General features: G+C 36.2%; 1 protein-coding gene and 1 long non-coding RNA gene across 16 annotated transcripts in view; one reads left to right on the plus strand and one right to left on the minus strand.

Annotated features, from left to right (window-relative positions):
* The window catches only part of LOC147066254 (uncharacterized), a 102419-nt gene that overhangs the window by 47006 nt on the left and 41006 nt on the right, over positions 1-14407 (plus strand). The window lies entirely within an intron of this gene.
* Positions 1-14407, minus strand: part of Patronin (calmodulin-regulated spectrin-associated protein patronin) — a 103314-nt gene that overhangs the window by 19131 nt on the left and 69776 nt on the right. For 13 of the 15 annotated variants that reach the window (XM_085955695.1, XM_085955689.1, XM_085955694.1 and 10 more), the window contains exons 4-12: positions 13886-14083; positions 12930-13171; positions 12734-12840; positions 12053-12190; positions 4794-5000; positions 2876-3133; positions 2069-2419; positions 1411-1590; positions 542-741 (exon numbers count right to left, since the gene is read on the minus strand). In XM_085955695.1, coding sequence (XP_085811821.1) covers positions 542-741; positions 1411-1590; positions 2069-2419; positions 2876-3133; positions 4794-5000; positions 12053-12190; positions 12734-12840; positions 12930-13171; positions 13886-14083 — 1881 coding nt within the window. The remainder of the gene's footprint in view (positions 1-541; positions 742-1410; positions 1591-2068; positions 2420-2875; positions 3134-4793; positions 5001-12052; positions 12191-12733; positions 12841-12929; positions 13172-13885; positions 14084-14407) is intronic. The other 2 variants (XM_085955696.1, XM_085955693.1) reach the window with 1 other exon arrangement.

The raw sequence follows: 14407 nt of genomic DNA on the forward strand, positions 1-14407 counted from the left end.
AAATGAAAAAATGGTCCTAAAAATAAACGGCGAATTATCAATAAATGAGTGATCTGAGTGATAGATGATAATTGAATTTAATGTAAGATAGAATTCATAAATTGGCCAAAACTACTAAATTTAATGTTGAATTATCCATTGAATGATAAAAGCGTAATGTTTTCGGATAGTACAGACAATCACTCACCAGAACTGCAAGCTAAAAAATGACCACTCGTGATTAATGCACTAGGACAATATTGCCTTCTCACGGATAATAGAAACTTATTTAGGTGCAAACATAAGTATTCAAACCCCCAAACAGTAATAAGTTACAAGTATCAGATACAATAGTCCCAAACCAAAGATCAAAATGGGGAGTGGTATACGTACAAGTACAGCTAAAAAGTGGTACACATTAAACACAACAATAAACTCCACCAACAAACAAAATGAATTGTACAGACCTTACCGTTCACCGTTGCAATTATAACCAGGAATTGTTCAGGAGTTAAACAATGTGTGCAAGACTACTAAGAGGGTAAAAGAAGGTGTGCGATACCTTGGTAACGGCCTGCAGGAAAGCCTGCTGGCCCACCTGCTGTCGCTGCCGGCTGAGCGCCATCTCCATCCGCTTCTTCTCGTGCTCGATCCGTCTCCTCTTCTCTTCCAGCTTCATGCGAATGTTGTTCAGCTGGACGGCCATCGCGTTTCCATTGTTCATGGGGATCTCTTGGCACAGGGGCTGGTTGCCGTCGCCATCTATTACATCAAAACGGTTTACTCACTTCAAATTATTATAACATTGTCAGAAGAAACTGGTAAAGCGGTCATAAATTATTGTATACATCAGGGGCCATAAAATCTACCATCACCCAACCTGAAAGATCTCCGATGTGCACATAATCACATTACTTGAAAAACTCAATGAGATTCTTTTTCTCTAAGTTCACTTTTCCTTATTGTTTAGCCTTCATTGAGTTGACAGAGATTTTTCTCATGCAAGGTATAAGAAAAGAAGCCATTGAAATATAGCAAATCACTAAAAATATTATTAGGATCGACAGAAGTCTCGTGTGGCAAAACAGGTCTCAATATAGATTTCGGCTAGCATCCTTTACTGTGAGCGACATTCCCTGTCACCATATTCTAATAATCTTCACAAAAATATCTCTTGAGAATGGGACCCTGCAATGAGTCCGAAATGACATGAAAGAAAAAAAACAATAGTTACATGCGGTAATAACTCGTAAAAGAATGTACCGTACTGTCTCATTTTGATAGTATTAATTCTGTATCGGTCTGTATCTCAACATATTTTAAATAGCACATTATGACACAATGATTCCCAACCAGTGTCAAGTATATCAATAATTTTATATTTTCTGTTTGATGTTTCTGTAAAAAACAATTATAATATGTCAGGCTCACTGGAATGATGCTGGTCAATGTGCATTGATTGCTGTTGCCAGGTAGTCGTGTTGGCATTGGGCAAGGCTCCAAATGAAGTCATTTTCTTCTCTCCGTTGCCCACTTCGGCGTGATTCATTTTGTTTCCAATTGTCTGCGGTGCACTGTTCTCTTCTCTGTGCATATAAACCAGTTGAACACCTGAGAACACAAACAGTATTCGAAATTAATAGACTATATAAGAAAGGCAGGATGATGCCAGACTTATTACAGCATTATTTTTAGAGACCTCATGTTTGGAGTACCGGACTGTACTCAAAATTTAATAGAATGTATAGTCCGCAAACCGCAATACAAAACTATTTGTTTTCAGTCTATACTGATAACTATAACATGAGGTGCGGCAGTTTGAAGAATTAATAGCTCTTAATACACAACGATACTAATATCTCGACATGCGTGCCAAGGTCACGTTTCAAATTATAGTTATCGATCTCTAATTTAAATGTTAACCTTCTTTTAGTTTCATTTTCATATACATATTTAGGCTGTCTTATAGGGAGGGTTTTGATTAATATGTTTTGTCACAATCGATTTACACAAGAGTAAGCATATTTCTCATTCAGTAATGTCGTCTAAGAACAATAGGTAAATTTCATTTAATTTTGTTTTCTTTCACCTGACTGATCTCCATTACTTCTGAACTTGGTCAAGTCGGCGAAGCTGGACATTTTAGAGTTGGTGATATCGCCGTCCGGGGCATCCTCCGTGTTGTTGTTGTTGTGATAGTATTCGTCTTCCTCCGTGAAGCCTTTGACACTTCTGTTCTGAGGGTAGCGGAAGGCGTCATCGTTTGGTCGGCGGTCAGGGGGTGGGGCGTGACTCTCTTCTGGCCTTTCCGCATCCCTCGGGTCCATCATCTTCCGGTTGGGAAAGTGCATGACGTTGTCACCGTCATTGAAAAATAAATCTATAGAGCCCCGGGCGTCCTGGACCGACGATCTCAGAGCCACCGTCTGCTCTATGGGACCTGAAAACAGAACACTTGAGGTATTAACTCACAAAGGACACACATCTGTGACTCATAAAGAACCTGAAACCATAAAGAACCTGAATATTAAGCTGAATAAGTTAGCAGAATAGATCAAAAACATTAATGCAAATTTGCAATATGCACACTTATTGCAATGTAAGTAGAATTCATTTTTCAAACATACAAACACATCTGTATTTATAAGACCTTTTCTTCTTTAGTTCATTAGTTTCATTAGGGAGTCAATGATTTAATGGCAGTTAGTATAAATATGTAACAACAGGGATTCCAAATTATGTTTTCTTTTATTTCTTTGGTTACCATCAATTTCTTTTCTTAATTTTTGTTTAATTCTGCATTGATCTGGTTTTTGAACCATTGACAACTACAATTTTCATTATGATTTGATTGGTTTGATTAATATTTTAAATATAAGGGACACTTAGAACTGACCTGCGGGTGCGGATATTTTCCTGGGAGAGGAGTGCCGATGGGAGGCTCCGACGGTAGCCAGCTCCTTTTCGGGGTTGCGGCCGAGAAAGTTGAGACGGTCCTGTGAGCCTCCAAAGTTCTCTACAGTGAGCTGCGAGTCGTCGGCTGCGGTGATGGAGCTGCGCCGCGACCGCCGCCCCGCATAGCTGGAGCGCCGCTGCTCTTCCCAGTTGGAAGGCCGTCCTGCTGCCGTCGCTCCTGTTCCTTCACCGCTTGCACCTGAACATGCAGAAAGAAATATTACATTCAAATTTCATGGATTGCATAATATTTATATTATATGTTATGTATTTGTTACAATAATTTATCAGTGGCAATGCGTCAATTGTCAATGTTTTTTCAACATTTGCAGTGACTTGATAGTGAAATCGTTTAATTATTACATCATTAAAAATCATTAACGATAATGAAAATCGATTTATATGTGCTTATTTATATCAGACAAAGCACCATCAAACAGTGACTATATAATTTCAATGGAATCTGTAAATTATTTTGCATCAAGAATTCACTCGTTTAAAATTGTTATAGCCCCACAGTAGTTGTAAGCCTCTGCCTCTCCATAATTATTAGCTTACTACCAATATCAAACTCTTATCAATACTTCTTATTGATAATTAGTCAAATAGAGACGACTGAATTCACTTAATTGTTCATTTGTTATTGATAACTAAATACACATTCAAAGTAATAGTTAACACTAATTTCTCTTTGTTAAAGTCCAGTAACTGACTGTACCATCACACGCCACACATGTGATATACCAAGGGTCGCTTTCTATTATTGTCATAGACCGCCTATATATTGAGACCAGCCTTTCTGTCTATGAGCGGAGGCCTCGTGACTGCTAATGACCAAGAAGTGAGGGTTGACAGAGACGCACGGTGTAGGTTTAACAGATGTTGGCGTCTTGGTGGGCTACAGATGCAGCGGTATCGCTGGTTGTAGATAATTGCGGCTTGTTTGGTCGTGAGATGCGACAAAAACACATGGCGGCCGCGGCATATTTTAACGAATATCTCGTGGGCCGACTTCCCTGGATCTTCTGGACCTTCCCGGGCTCGCGCCGTGTAGACCTTCCAGGTTGACAGTCGAAGCAAGAAGCCGGTAATGGCGGCTTGGTTTTTTTGGTGTCGGTCTGTGTGTAGCGAACCTCTCTGTTTTACCGTCAGATCTCTTTGCCTCGTGGCGGCGCTATCTCGAGCGGCCGTTTTCGGCAGCTTCGCGTCTCTGTATTTTGGCGAGAGCGCGGACGAATTTGAAGTTAGCAAAATTTGAGTGGAGGTAGGCTGTTCTTGGCTGAGGGTTGTGAAGGATGGACGCAGGCTGCGGTGCTTCCAACTTTCCGGGTGGAAGTAGACTGTGATGCTTTTGACAAGTTGAAGTAGGTTGTGGTGCAAAATTAAAGTGGAAATAGGCTATTTCTTGTGTCGACTGTCTTTGGGACAGTCGGTTGTTCGGTCAGTACCTTTAAGGTGGTCTCCCGTGGGAGACCTACATCTGGTATCAATATTCATCCCTTCTATCGCGTCTAGGCAGTTGTTGTTTAAGTGTCATTCTGAGAGTATACTTACTCATTATAGAGAACTTACCTATTGTCCATATATTACATATCCAAATCTCTCAATATATTATGTCTATATTTGTATTGATTGTTAATAGTGTTAAATACTCAAGATAAGTGTTTATGTTACGAATGATCCCCTGTTCCATAACAAAATATGTCGAAACTGGTGGTAAAAAAGGTATTCACAATTTCCTTTTAAAATTGTTAACAACCCACGGGTTGTTAAAGAACGAGACAAATAAATCGTGGTGTGCCCATAAAATATGTTCATACGGGGGATTATTCGCTGTTCCTGTTAAAATTTAAGAGTACCTCTGTCATCATTGTGTCGGATGACGGAGCTGAGAGTTGGTACAGCACGGCTGCGGTGCACCACAAAGCTTTCGTCCTGATCGTGATGGCGCTGAGGGCTCTCGCTACGCCGCTCGGGTGTGGAGCATGCAGACCGCTGTGCCGCCCCTCCCCCACCCTGACCCCCCCGCCCACGCCACATCTGAGACGCCGAAGGCGACCGGCTCACTACAAAAATCACAACAAATCATATTGTGCACATTACGCAGACACCTTTACTCATGATAAAAATATTTTAATCTTACAACAGAGGTGCGTGAGTTTTTTTAATCAGATTCTAATGAAATTTTTTCATAAAATTTTTAAATTGCTGTTTTTTTCATTCCCAAAAAATTGTTCGCATAGGCGAAACATAGGATAAACATCATATAAATTTAAGTACAGGATTTGAATATTTTTTTGTTTACTACATGGTTGCTGCATTATTTTTATGAAGAGATAAAAAGAAAAAAATCAATGGTTTAATTCATTTTAAATTCTGTACATTTGAATAATTGAAAATTAAAAAGGATCTAATCCAGGCCTGGGCAAACTTTTTCAATGAAGGGCCATATTTGGAATATAAAATGAACAGTGTTCCTCAAGTATTATTATAGTACTATTTTTAGACATATATTATTTTATTATAATTAAAAGGAAATTTTAATATAAAAAAAATGAATGATTCTCTAATAGCCGACAATTCAATAAGAAGAATGAAACTGTTTTACATTTTTCAACTTTTTTTTTATTTTGTAGTTGAGATTCTATATTGAAGTAAGAGTTTTTATTGATATTCATAATTGAAAATGTTTGTTCACATATGTAGATCCCAGACACCCACTCCATGGACATCAAGCAGAGACCTCAAGGCTCAAGTCTAGAAAAAGCTTCCTTAAAAGGACAACGGAAGTGGATTGCCTCCCAGAAGAGAGTCGTATCCAGAAATGGAAAGAAAGACTCTGCAATCCTTGGATAGAGCCAACAGAGGAACCCTCGCCGGGACACGAACTTCCCTTCGATGTCTGGAAGGCACTGAACAGACTAAGAGTCGGTGTCACAAGGTGCAAGACAAACCTCAAGAAGTGGGGTGTCTTAACCGGCGAGGATGTCTCATGCGAGTGTGGGGAGGTGCAGGATGCGAAGCATATGTTGGTTTGCCCTCGGATTGAGTGTGTTGAGGAGGACCTGTTGAAGGCCAATGACAGGGCGGTCTCCGCTGCAACGTTTTGGAAAGGTGCGGTGTGATCCCGGACACGATAAGTAAGTAAGATATGTAGGTTGATTGTAAAATTTGCAGATTTTTTCTCGACGGTGCAATTCATCTATATTCAAATTTTATTTTTAAAAAGTCGTTAATGTAGAAAAAAGGAAACTTTTTTCAGAAATACGATTAAAGCTCGCGGGCCCCACAAAAACACTTGGTGGGCCGCACGCGGCCCACGGGCGGTAGTTTTCCCAGGCCTGATCTAATCTGTATTATTAAACATTATTTATGGTGAACATAGAAGTTTGATACACGATTATTATTTAATACAGATAATCCTCGTTCATCGTGAATCCGGTGAGTGCGGATTTTTTATATTGCTGATCGATTTTTAATATTTATTTTGCATCACATCTATTTTCACATGTGCCAGGAGTCATCATAATGCTGTGGCGAAGGGTGGAGGTAGGCTGTTAAGATCTGACATAAATAGTGCAGGTGTTTATAAGTTTTTTAAATTCAATTAGACCTTGTCTAATCCAAGCCATAGTAGATAATAGTCAAATAATATTCATTTATCTATAAAATATCTAAAATTATGCCATTAAACAATACACAATTTTAGATATTTTATAGATAGAAGAATATTTTATATCGATTATAGTTTGGTTGCCCCCTGTTGATTGTGAAATATCGTTTATCGCAACCGTGTCCTAAACATATCCCCATCAATCAACGTGTGTTACCTGTAATGCGATATCGATTACCAATACTGCAGTAGATAGGTAATAATTTTTTGAATATGCTTGTAATGAATAAGCTTGTAAGCATGCGAATATGTCTTGTCAACACAATCAATTGTCAAGATACGTTATTTTTTATAATCAATCCACGACTATTGCCTCCCAATTATGCAAAAATTCTCATGTCACAAAAAACCATATTATTTTCGGGAATTCAAAAACACAATTTTGAATTTCATAAAAATTCAGTCACATCATTAAAAATTGTCAGAGCCGATGCTCAGGCACCGCCGCACTATAATGGCAGGATCATTTATATTTTAATCCTGTCACAACTCTTGTAAAGCACACACTATAATAATATGTATCTACTCATGCAACATTAAATAATATATTTCATAGAGAATAATATAATTTAAGCGTTTTAGTAAAATCATAACTGAAAATATAAAGCAAGCATAAAAAGCAGAGAGCAAATAGCATATTTAAATCATAAAAAAAAGTATAATTAATTTTATGTATTCTGCTACTAAGATGACCAGTGAGTCTATTCTATACTTATCGACCGCTAAAATATATGTATATGTATTGTAAGAATTACAATAGGTTTGTAATTATTGCTTTAACAGCACCTCTCTTGGCTGTGATAAAATTTAGAGCAGATAAGACAGTTTTGACTGTTTAGACGGCTAACTTATTGTAACAATTATAATACCTCAATACAAATATGTAATAAATACTATCACTTTATCACTTTAGCATTTGATAATCGCCTTGTGTATAGAATAGACCCGCAGAAGGGCATACAGCCCTGTAGTTTATATTTCTGACTGAAGATGTCAAAGAAAACAATTTTTAAATTATGTAAAATTCGCTCTCATCGGTGTCATTTTTAACGGAGCAGAATATTATTGGATTGTTGTATTGTACAGAAAGTTAGCCCATCATCAAATGTTTTTATTCCTTCGCATTCGAATGTTTTCACGTTATTTCAGGGTTCATTGTAAAGGGAGATGAGTATGAAATCTGCAACCAGCTCGAAAAGTCAGGATAGAAAGAAGAAAATGCTCAAAGACCATACAATGAGGAATCAAAACATCAAGGAATAATTATTGCGTTATTAATTTTTTGCAAATGTTTCTTAAATATTTATCTGAGATGTAATTATTAAGCCTTGTGGGTCTATTCTATACTTATCGACCGCTAAAGTGATAAAGTGATAAATATTATCAAACTTAGGGTAGGTTTGTATCAAAACATTAGCACTTATTGTAACAATTACACGAAGTTGGTTTTTATTGTTGCAATAAGTGCTATATTTTAACAGCACCTATCTTGCTGCTGTTAAAATATCGCACTTATTGCAACAATAAAAACCAACTTCGTGTAATTGTTACAATAAGTGCTAATATTTTGATACAAACCTATCCTAAGTTTGATACTATTTATCACTTTAGTGTTCGATAAGTATAGAATAGACCCATTGGTGTAATTTGAACACCATAAATCTTTGGGTTTGGAGTTAATGTTAGTAAAATTTATAGTTTGGATTATCCATGTAGATTGGAACATCTAATCTTTCCCATAACTATTTTTTATTTTGTAATACTTAAGGATAATTAAACACACTTATTCAAAATATTTCTGACATGAATTTACTGATATTTACCAATAAATAGCACACTTAAAATAATACTAAATACCTACACAAAAAAATTAATAATTCAAATTACTAACGCGATGGATGTGTTAAAAGCAATGGTTTCTAAGGTTTACTGGATGTGTTATAAACCTGTTTTGGAAATGTAGGTATATGTACTTAATACACACACCTACAGTTTCTAGTATGGAATCATTCAATTAATGATTGAATTTTACAAAAAGTATATTTTTAAAAATAAGACAAAATGTATGCCTACCTACTTGTTATGAGTGAACATTTTTGATAATTAATAATGATCGAAAAATGATTTTAAGAAATTGATTGATAAAGAAATAGGTAGATAATCATTGTGAAGACACACACCATGCTAAAATATTAATTTTAATTAAATTGAAATAACATAAGATGAGTCGATTTAAAAAAGCAACAATATTCATAAGCTGGAAATTTTAAAACTGCAGTGCAATAAATTTTGAATTTATTTTGATTCACTCACTTCTGGGCCACCCCCCTGCATCATAAAAATTAAAAAAATATATTATTTTATGAGGTTTATATTATGTAACCTCTAAGCGAGTTTGAATTCTAAAAAATATTTTCTGGTGTGATGAAAACTAGTATAGGTACGGAGAGGTAATTCCGTGATAGATTTTACAAAGTATGAAACTGTGGACTAACATAATATTAGAAATGCAATATATTTGAGTTAAAGGCCTGGGTTTTACCTTTGTGATAGACATTAAATAGGATTTGTAAATTTAGCAGCTATTAAAATAATATTAATTTTGTTTGAACTGGAGGAGTAAGGTATGTAATATTGTGGTAAAGGGAGTTAATATTGTGATAGTGGTAAGTTAATAAGAAAAATACAAAGAAAATAAAAGAACATATTATTATTTATTGGTAAATGAAACAGAATTGACATTGATATTTTGATATTGACAAAGTGTTGAATCGAATTTATTAAAATTATTAGTTTATTTTTGAGCATCAATCACACATTATATAGAGTTCATTATCGCCCGGTGCGATGTTCATACAATTTTTAGGATGTGGGGTAGAGCACTGCACCAAAATCTAAAGTATTACCTTGTTTTTTGGTATTTTTTTGTTTTTTGTCTTTATTTTGGGTACTTATATTTTGGTTATCAAGGTGAATTGAAGTGGAGGCATGATTGATAACTTTAAATCATTCAGGAATTTTTCTGATGAATCAGACTTTCATTTTGTTACTTTGTTTGATTTCGTAATAGGTTTCAGAAGACACATTAAATTCAACATTCTTCTGTTTCTTTTACAGAATTAGCCATTTCTGAAAAAATATTTTTTTAGGGAAGGTAATACCGTGATTAAAAAACAACGAAAACCTGATACATCACTTAAACAATCACTCCAAAAATCACCTGTCAAAATATTTCACAAATTTTGAAAAATAACCTAAAATATTCATCGCCGAACTTAACAAACTTTGATATAATTTCATATTTTTAGTTAATATATAAAGGTTAATGTGTAAACTATTACTTTTTTATATAAAAATGACAACTTATGCAATAAGATATGCAAGAATGCAATAAGATAATTACACGAAAAACTGAGTATGTGGTTCCCAACAACCAGTCCAATACTTGTTCACCGTTTCGCCAACGAAAAGATTTTTACCTCTTCTCAACGGCCGTTTGGAAAATACGGTGAAACGTAGTTCTCCCTTTCACTCTTTTGGCTCGCCGCTTGCGCTATTTCACATCCAATACTAAGCTAGGTAATGTCAACATCTTGGTTTGAATAAGTATCATGATGATAAATCCCCTTACCTAATTATTGATTATGTTATCAGCAAATAAATAAATTATATACACTGACATCTGAATGGATTCTATAGAAATACATGAAAAATTCTACATGATATGAATGAGTTTCACAATGATATTGGAGACGTTTCATCGTTCATTGAAACAGATTTTCAACATAAAAACGTATGTTATTGCGAAAAGCCTAAAATCTTATGAATTGTTTATACAAAAATAATAATTTTTCATTTCGTAATTTTCTTAGCATTATCAATTGATAAAAATCAACTAATCGAGATTATTTATACATAGATACTATCACTATGTGAAAAATTCCCTATTGTTTAATTTCTTGTATAGATAGTAGACATAATATTGTTCCAATTGTCATTTGACAAGAGACATTCAAGTTCTGAAAATCAAAATATCATTGAATTGCGAAAGGATTTTCTCAGTATGTATTGACAATGACACAATGTCATAGAGAAAGTTTATAGATTGCAATTTTAAGGACAAATGAACAACATAGCGTAAAAATATATTGTGGACATGGACAAGGATGTTTAATCTGTGATACATAAACTTTGGAATTTAAGAGAAAGCAATCAAATAATTAGATACATATTAAAGGTATTGATTTATATGACATTCAACGAAAATATTGATGAGACGAAGAAGAAAATGAGCATTAAACATTAATGAGTATGCACCCTAGTTGCTGGATATTGATTGCATTCATTTAAAAATTGTGCTTTTAAATCAATAATATTATGAAACAAAGGTTTCCGTGCTATTTGTAAGTAGGCACATTGATTTAGTTTAGTAACCTACTTGTAAGCTATGGAGATTGTCAAAGTTTTTATCTCAGGAAAGAGGAAGACTTATGGATGCATTCAGATACTAACATATCATTTCGACACACAATAAACAAAAAATACAAAAACCAAAACCAATTATATCTAAACTACATAATATTGTCATAGGTTAATATTAATGTTAGTATTGATTAAATGGATTTTTCTCCCACTCAGTGACTATTGTAATAGAAAATTATTTTATATAGAAACATGCAAAATTTATGAAGGTTGTATGTAAAAAATACAATAAAATGAAAATGAACAGAATAATATGAAAATCTATATGAAACATGATTCCACAAACAAGTGGGCGGTTTATTATGAAAATGGAATTTAAAAACAATGAAAAATGTCTTAGGCCAATCAAAGTAGACTTTTTTTACAATGAATGGTTGGTTGTAACCAATCACCCAATCCACTGAGTCCTTGCACTGGATAAAATACACATTGAAAAACAACATGCATTTTTGCCAGCCACGGGATCGAACCCGTGACCCACGGCTTCAGAGATGGACGGTCTTGATACCAGGCCACCATATAGCTCCTTTTTATTGAATTTGTTTTGGAGACACAAGAATGACTGGCTTTAAATTCAATAATTTGAATAATGATATAATATATTTGTGGAGTATTTGTCAAACAATATTTTGAAAGACGATGAAAATGCAAAGTTAGGACCTTATGCATAGACATACTTATTTAAATAAGTGGTCTTGTGTGTTACTAGGAATGGGAACACATCTTAATTATTAATATTACCTTCACTTTTTCCCCATTCCAAATGCATACCGCCCACTTTTTTACATAAGTATATACTTAGGGACCTTAGTGGAGAATAAACCCTATTTTAAGTTTCAGGAAGAAAATTTGATCCTGTTAGCAGAATCATTCATAGGCTGTTAATGAGCACAAACAAATAAGACAATTCGCAGAAGAGTTTTTGAGGTGTCAGTCGCAATGAGAGTGGGATCGTTAGGTCACCTGTGAAGGGTTGGTGTTGGTGATGCGAGGCGGGCGGCGGGGTGTGCAGGCCGCTGCGCAGGTCGGGGATGGGAGTGGCAGGGGCGGGCGGCAGACTCCGCTTGTGCAGCACGCCGTGCGAGTTGCTGCCCTTGGCTCCTGTGCCGCACCGCGTGCAAGCCCCAAACCAATGTTAGTACCTCAAATCGGCCAGACGCGCGCTTTCATTTGTACAATGGCCACAATTCCCAGTTATATTTTATCCAAACGGCTAAATTACAGTTTCACCCATGCCAGCGCGCGTCAGCCGAATGCGATCAATTTAAACTCAAATTTTCAGAGCGTGCAAAAGAAAGGTACAAAAGAAATGGCAGATTATTTAGAAGAGTAAAATATTAGCTCTACGATTAGTATCATCCGTACCAGGCTCGTCGATATCGATGTGGAAAAAATTATTCGTGGAAAGCTTTTCCCAAATCACCAGTTATTTTTCACCATAGAAATAGTCATGCAAGATTATCTCGGAGTCGACGGATTAGGATGGAGCCCTTCCAAGCTAAATACATATATGCCTGCAACAAAATACCCACGTGTCCTTACGATGGGTGTCCCGAGGAACGGGTGGTTGTTTCATAATCACATACCGAGTCAGATGGTTAATGAAGATATTATACACTGCTAGACAAAATGTGTAGTATTTACCTGTCGCTTCATTCTGAGAGCCAGGAAACCGGACGCACTTAGCTGGATGTATCTCGAGTACATTGAAGAGGTCCGCCAACATGACTAATAAATTTTGATGCATCGATCTGTAAATTAAATTTGATTAATGGATATAATGAAATATTATCAATGACATACACTCGGGTAAAACAAAGGAGATTGGAGAGTCGCTTACCCTCTCATGTATGTGATATCCTCGGGCGTCATATGGAAGACGTTGTAAGGCAGATGCCTCTGGCAGAAGGCGTGCACGAGGCCGAGGTTGTGCACCGAGTCGTGGACGGAGGAGAGACGCGGCAGTCGGATCTGCGAGGCGGGAAGGGCATCAGGGCAGTACAGGCTCACCAGCGCTGCCAGCCCTGCCCCGTCGCACAGGTCCCGCAGGCACTCCACCGTTGGCAGGGCCAGCTCATTCTCCTATAATGTGCACCAACACATCCTCAAAATACTGTGCAACACGCACATATACATAGCTAACAGAAATCCCTTGTTAAAACATTTCATGTAGGCAACTCATTCATTTTATTGTTAAACTATTTTTTTCACTTCACGCTTTAAAAAATTACTTTTATATTTTTTTAAAATAGCATTCTACAAATTTGTATTCCTGCCAGCAATCTTCTATATACTTATTTTAAATATTAACCTGATGATAATGTTGTGTGGATTTTGCACGCCGAATGCTAAGTATGTGAGGCCATTGATGATTTAAATAGAATTTCAATAGAAAACACTATCAGATATTAAAATAATCCATGAGAGTTAATCAACTGCGTAATGATATAAAACCATTAATACCTTATACCTATATTATGATGCATTTAAATCTTATATAATTATATATAGAATTATTGTGAAGTTTTGCATAAGGCAATTGGGGCCATGAATCGATCGACCCATTGGTATGAGACGTGTGCAGCCAATGAGGGGGTTTATATCGCTATTGTGCAGCTCACTTCATGACAAAGTTTCAAACCTCCGTTAATAGAATTGACATTATTAGTATCTATGTAAACTTAATTATTTTCAGACATACCATTTTTATCACAAATTAAAACTATACAATAAAACACTTTCTAAATTGGAGCTCGAGGTGCGGATACACATGGAGCAAAAGACACGTGAACTGACCTGAGATTGAGTCCGGAGGGCTCTACAGGCCTCGCCTACCCATCGGAGAAGGTTTTCTTCATGGGCGTCAACAGCATCAGGCAGGGGAGCGGGCGGGCGCCCCCCCCACCTCCGCACGGCCGCCGACACCCTCTCGCCAGTGCCCACTTCTCGGCCGTAGAGAGTCATCAGCGACTCCATCACTGCCATGTGCGCCGACTATCCAACAGAACATAACATTAATATGGCACATGAAATGAACGTCGATGGGGAAATTGATGTGAGGGAGACGCTTCAATGGGGGTTTATTTGAAAATTATTTATTGATAATGGTGTGTTTAAATATCTTCAGCTACAGAGCATACATGATCTTTCCTGATCACTGATAATAGAGCATGTGTGCATGTTAATGATATGACAAAATAATACAAATAAAGTTCAACTGTTGACCAAATTACAAATTGATTCTAAAGTGAAGTTGAAGTTGAAGAAAAATCTCCTATGGAGTGATTACATTATATGAAAGTGAAGCTGAAAAAGTGT

This window comes from Rhyacophila brunnea, unplaced genomic scaffold, assembly GCF_057557595.1.
Source record: "Rhyacophila brunnea isolate RB1 unplaced genomic scaffold, BYU_Rbru_1.0 scaffold_5, whole genome shotgun sequence".
Taxonomy (NCBI): Eukaryota; Metazoa; Arthropoda; class Insecta; order Trichoptera; family Rhyacophilidae; genus Rhyacophila; species Rhyacophila brunnea.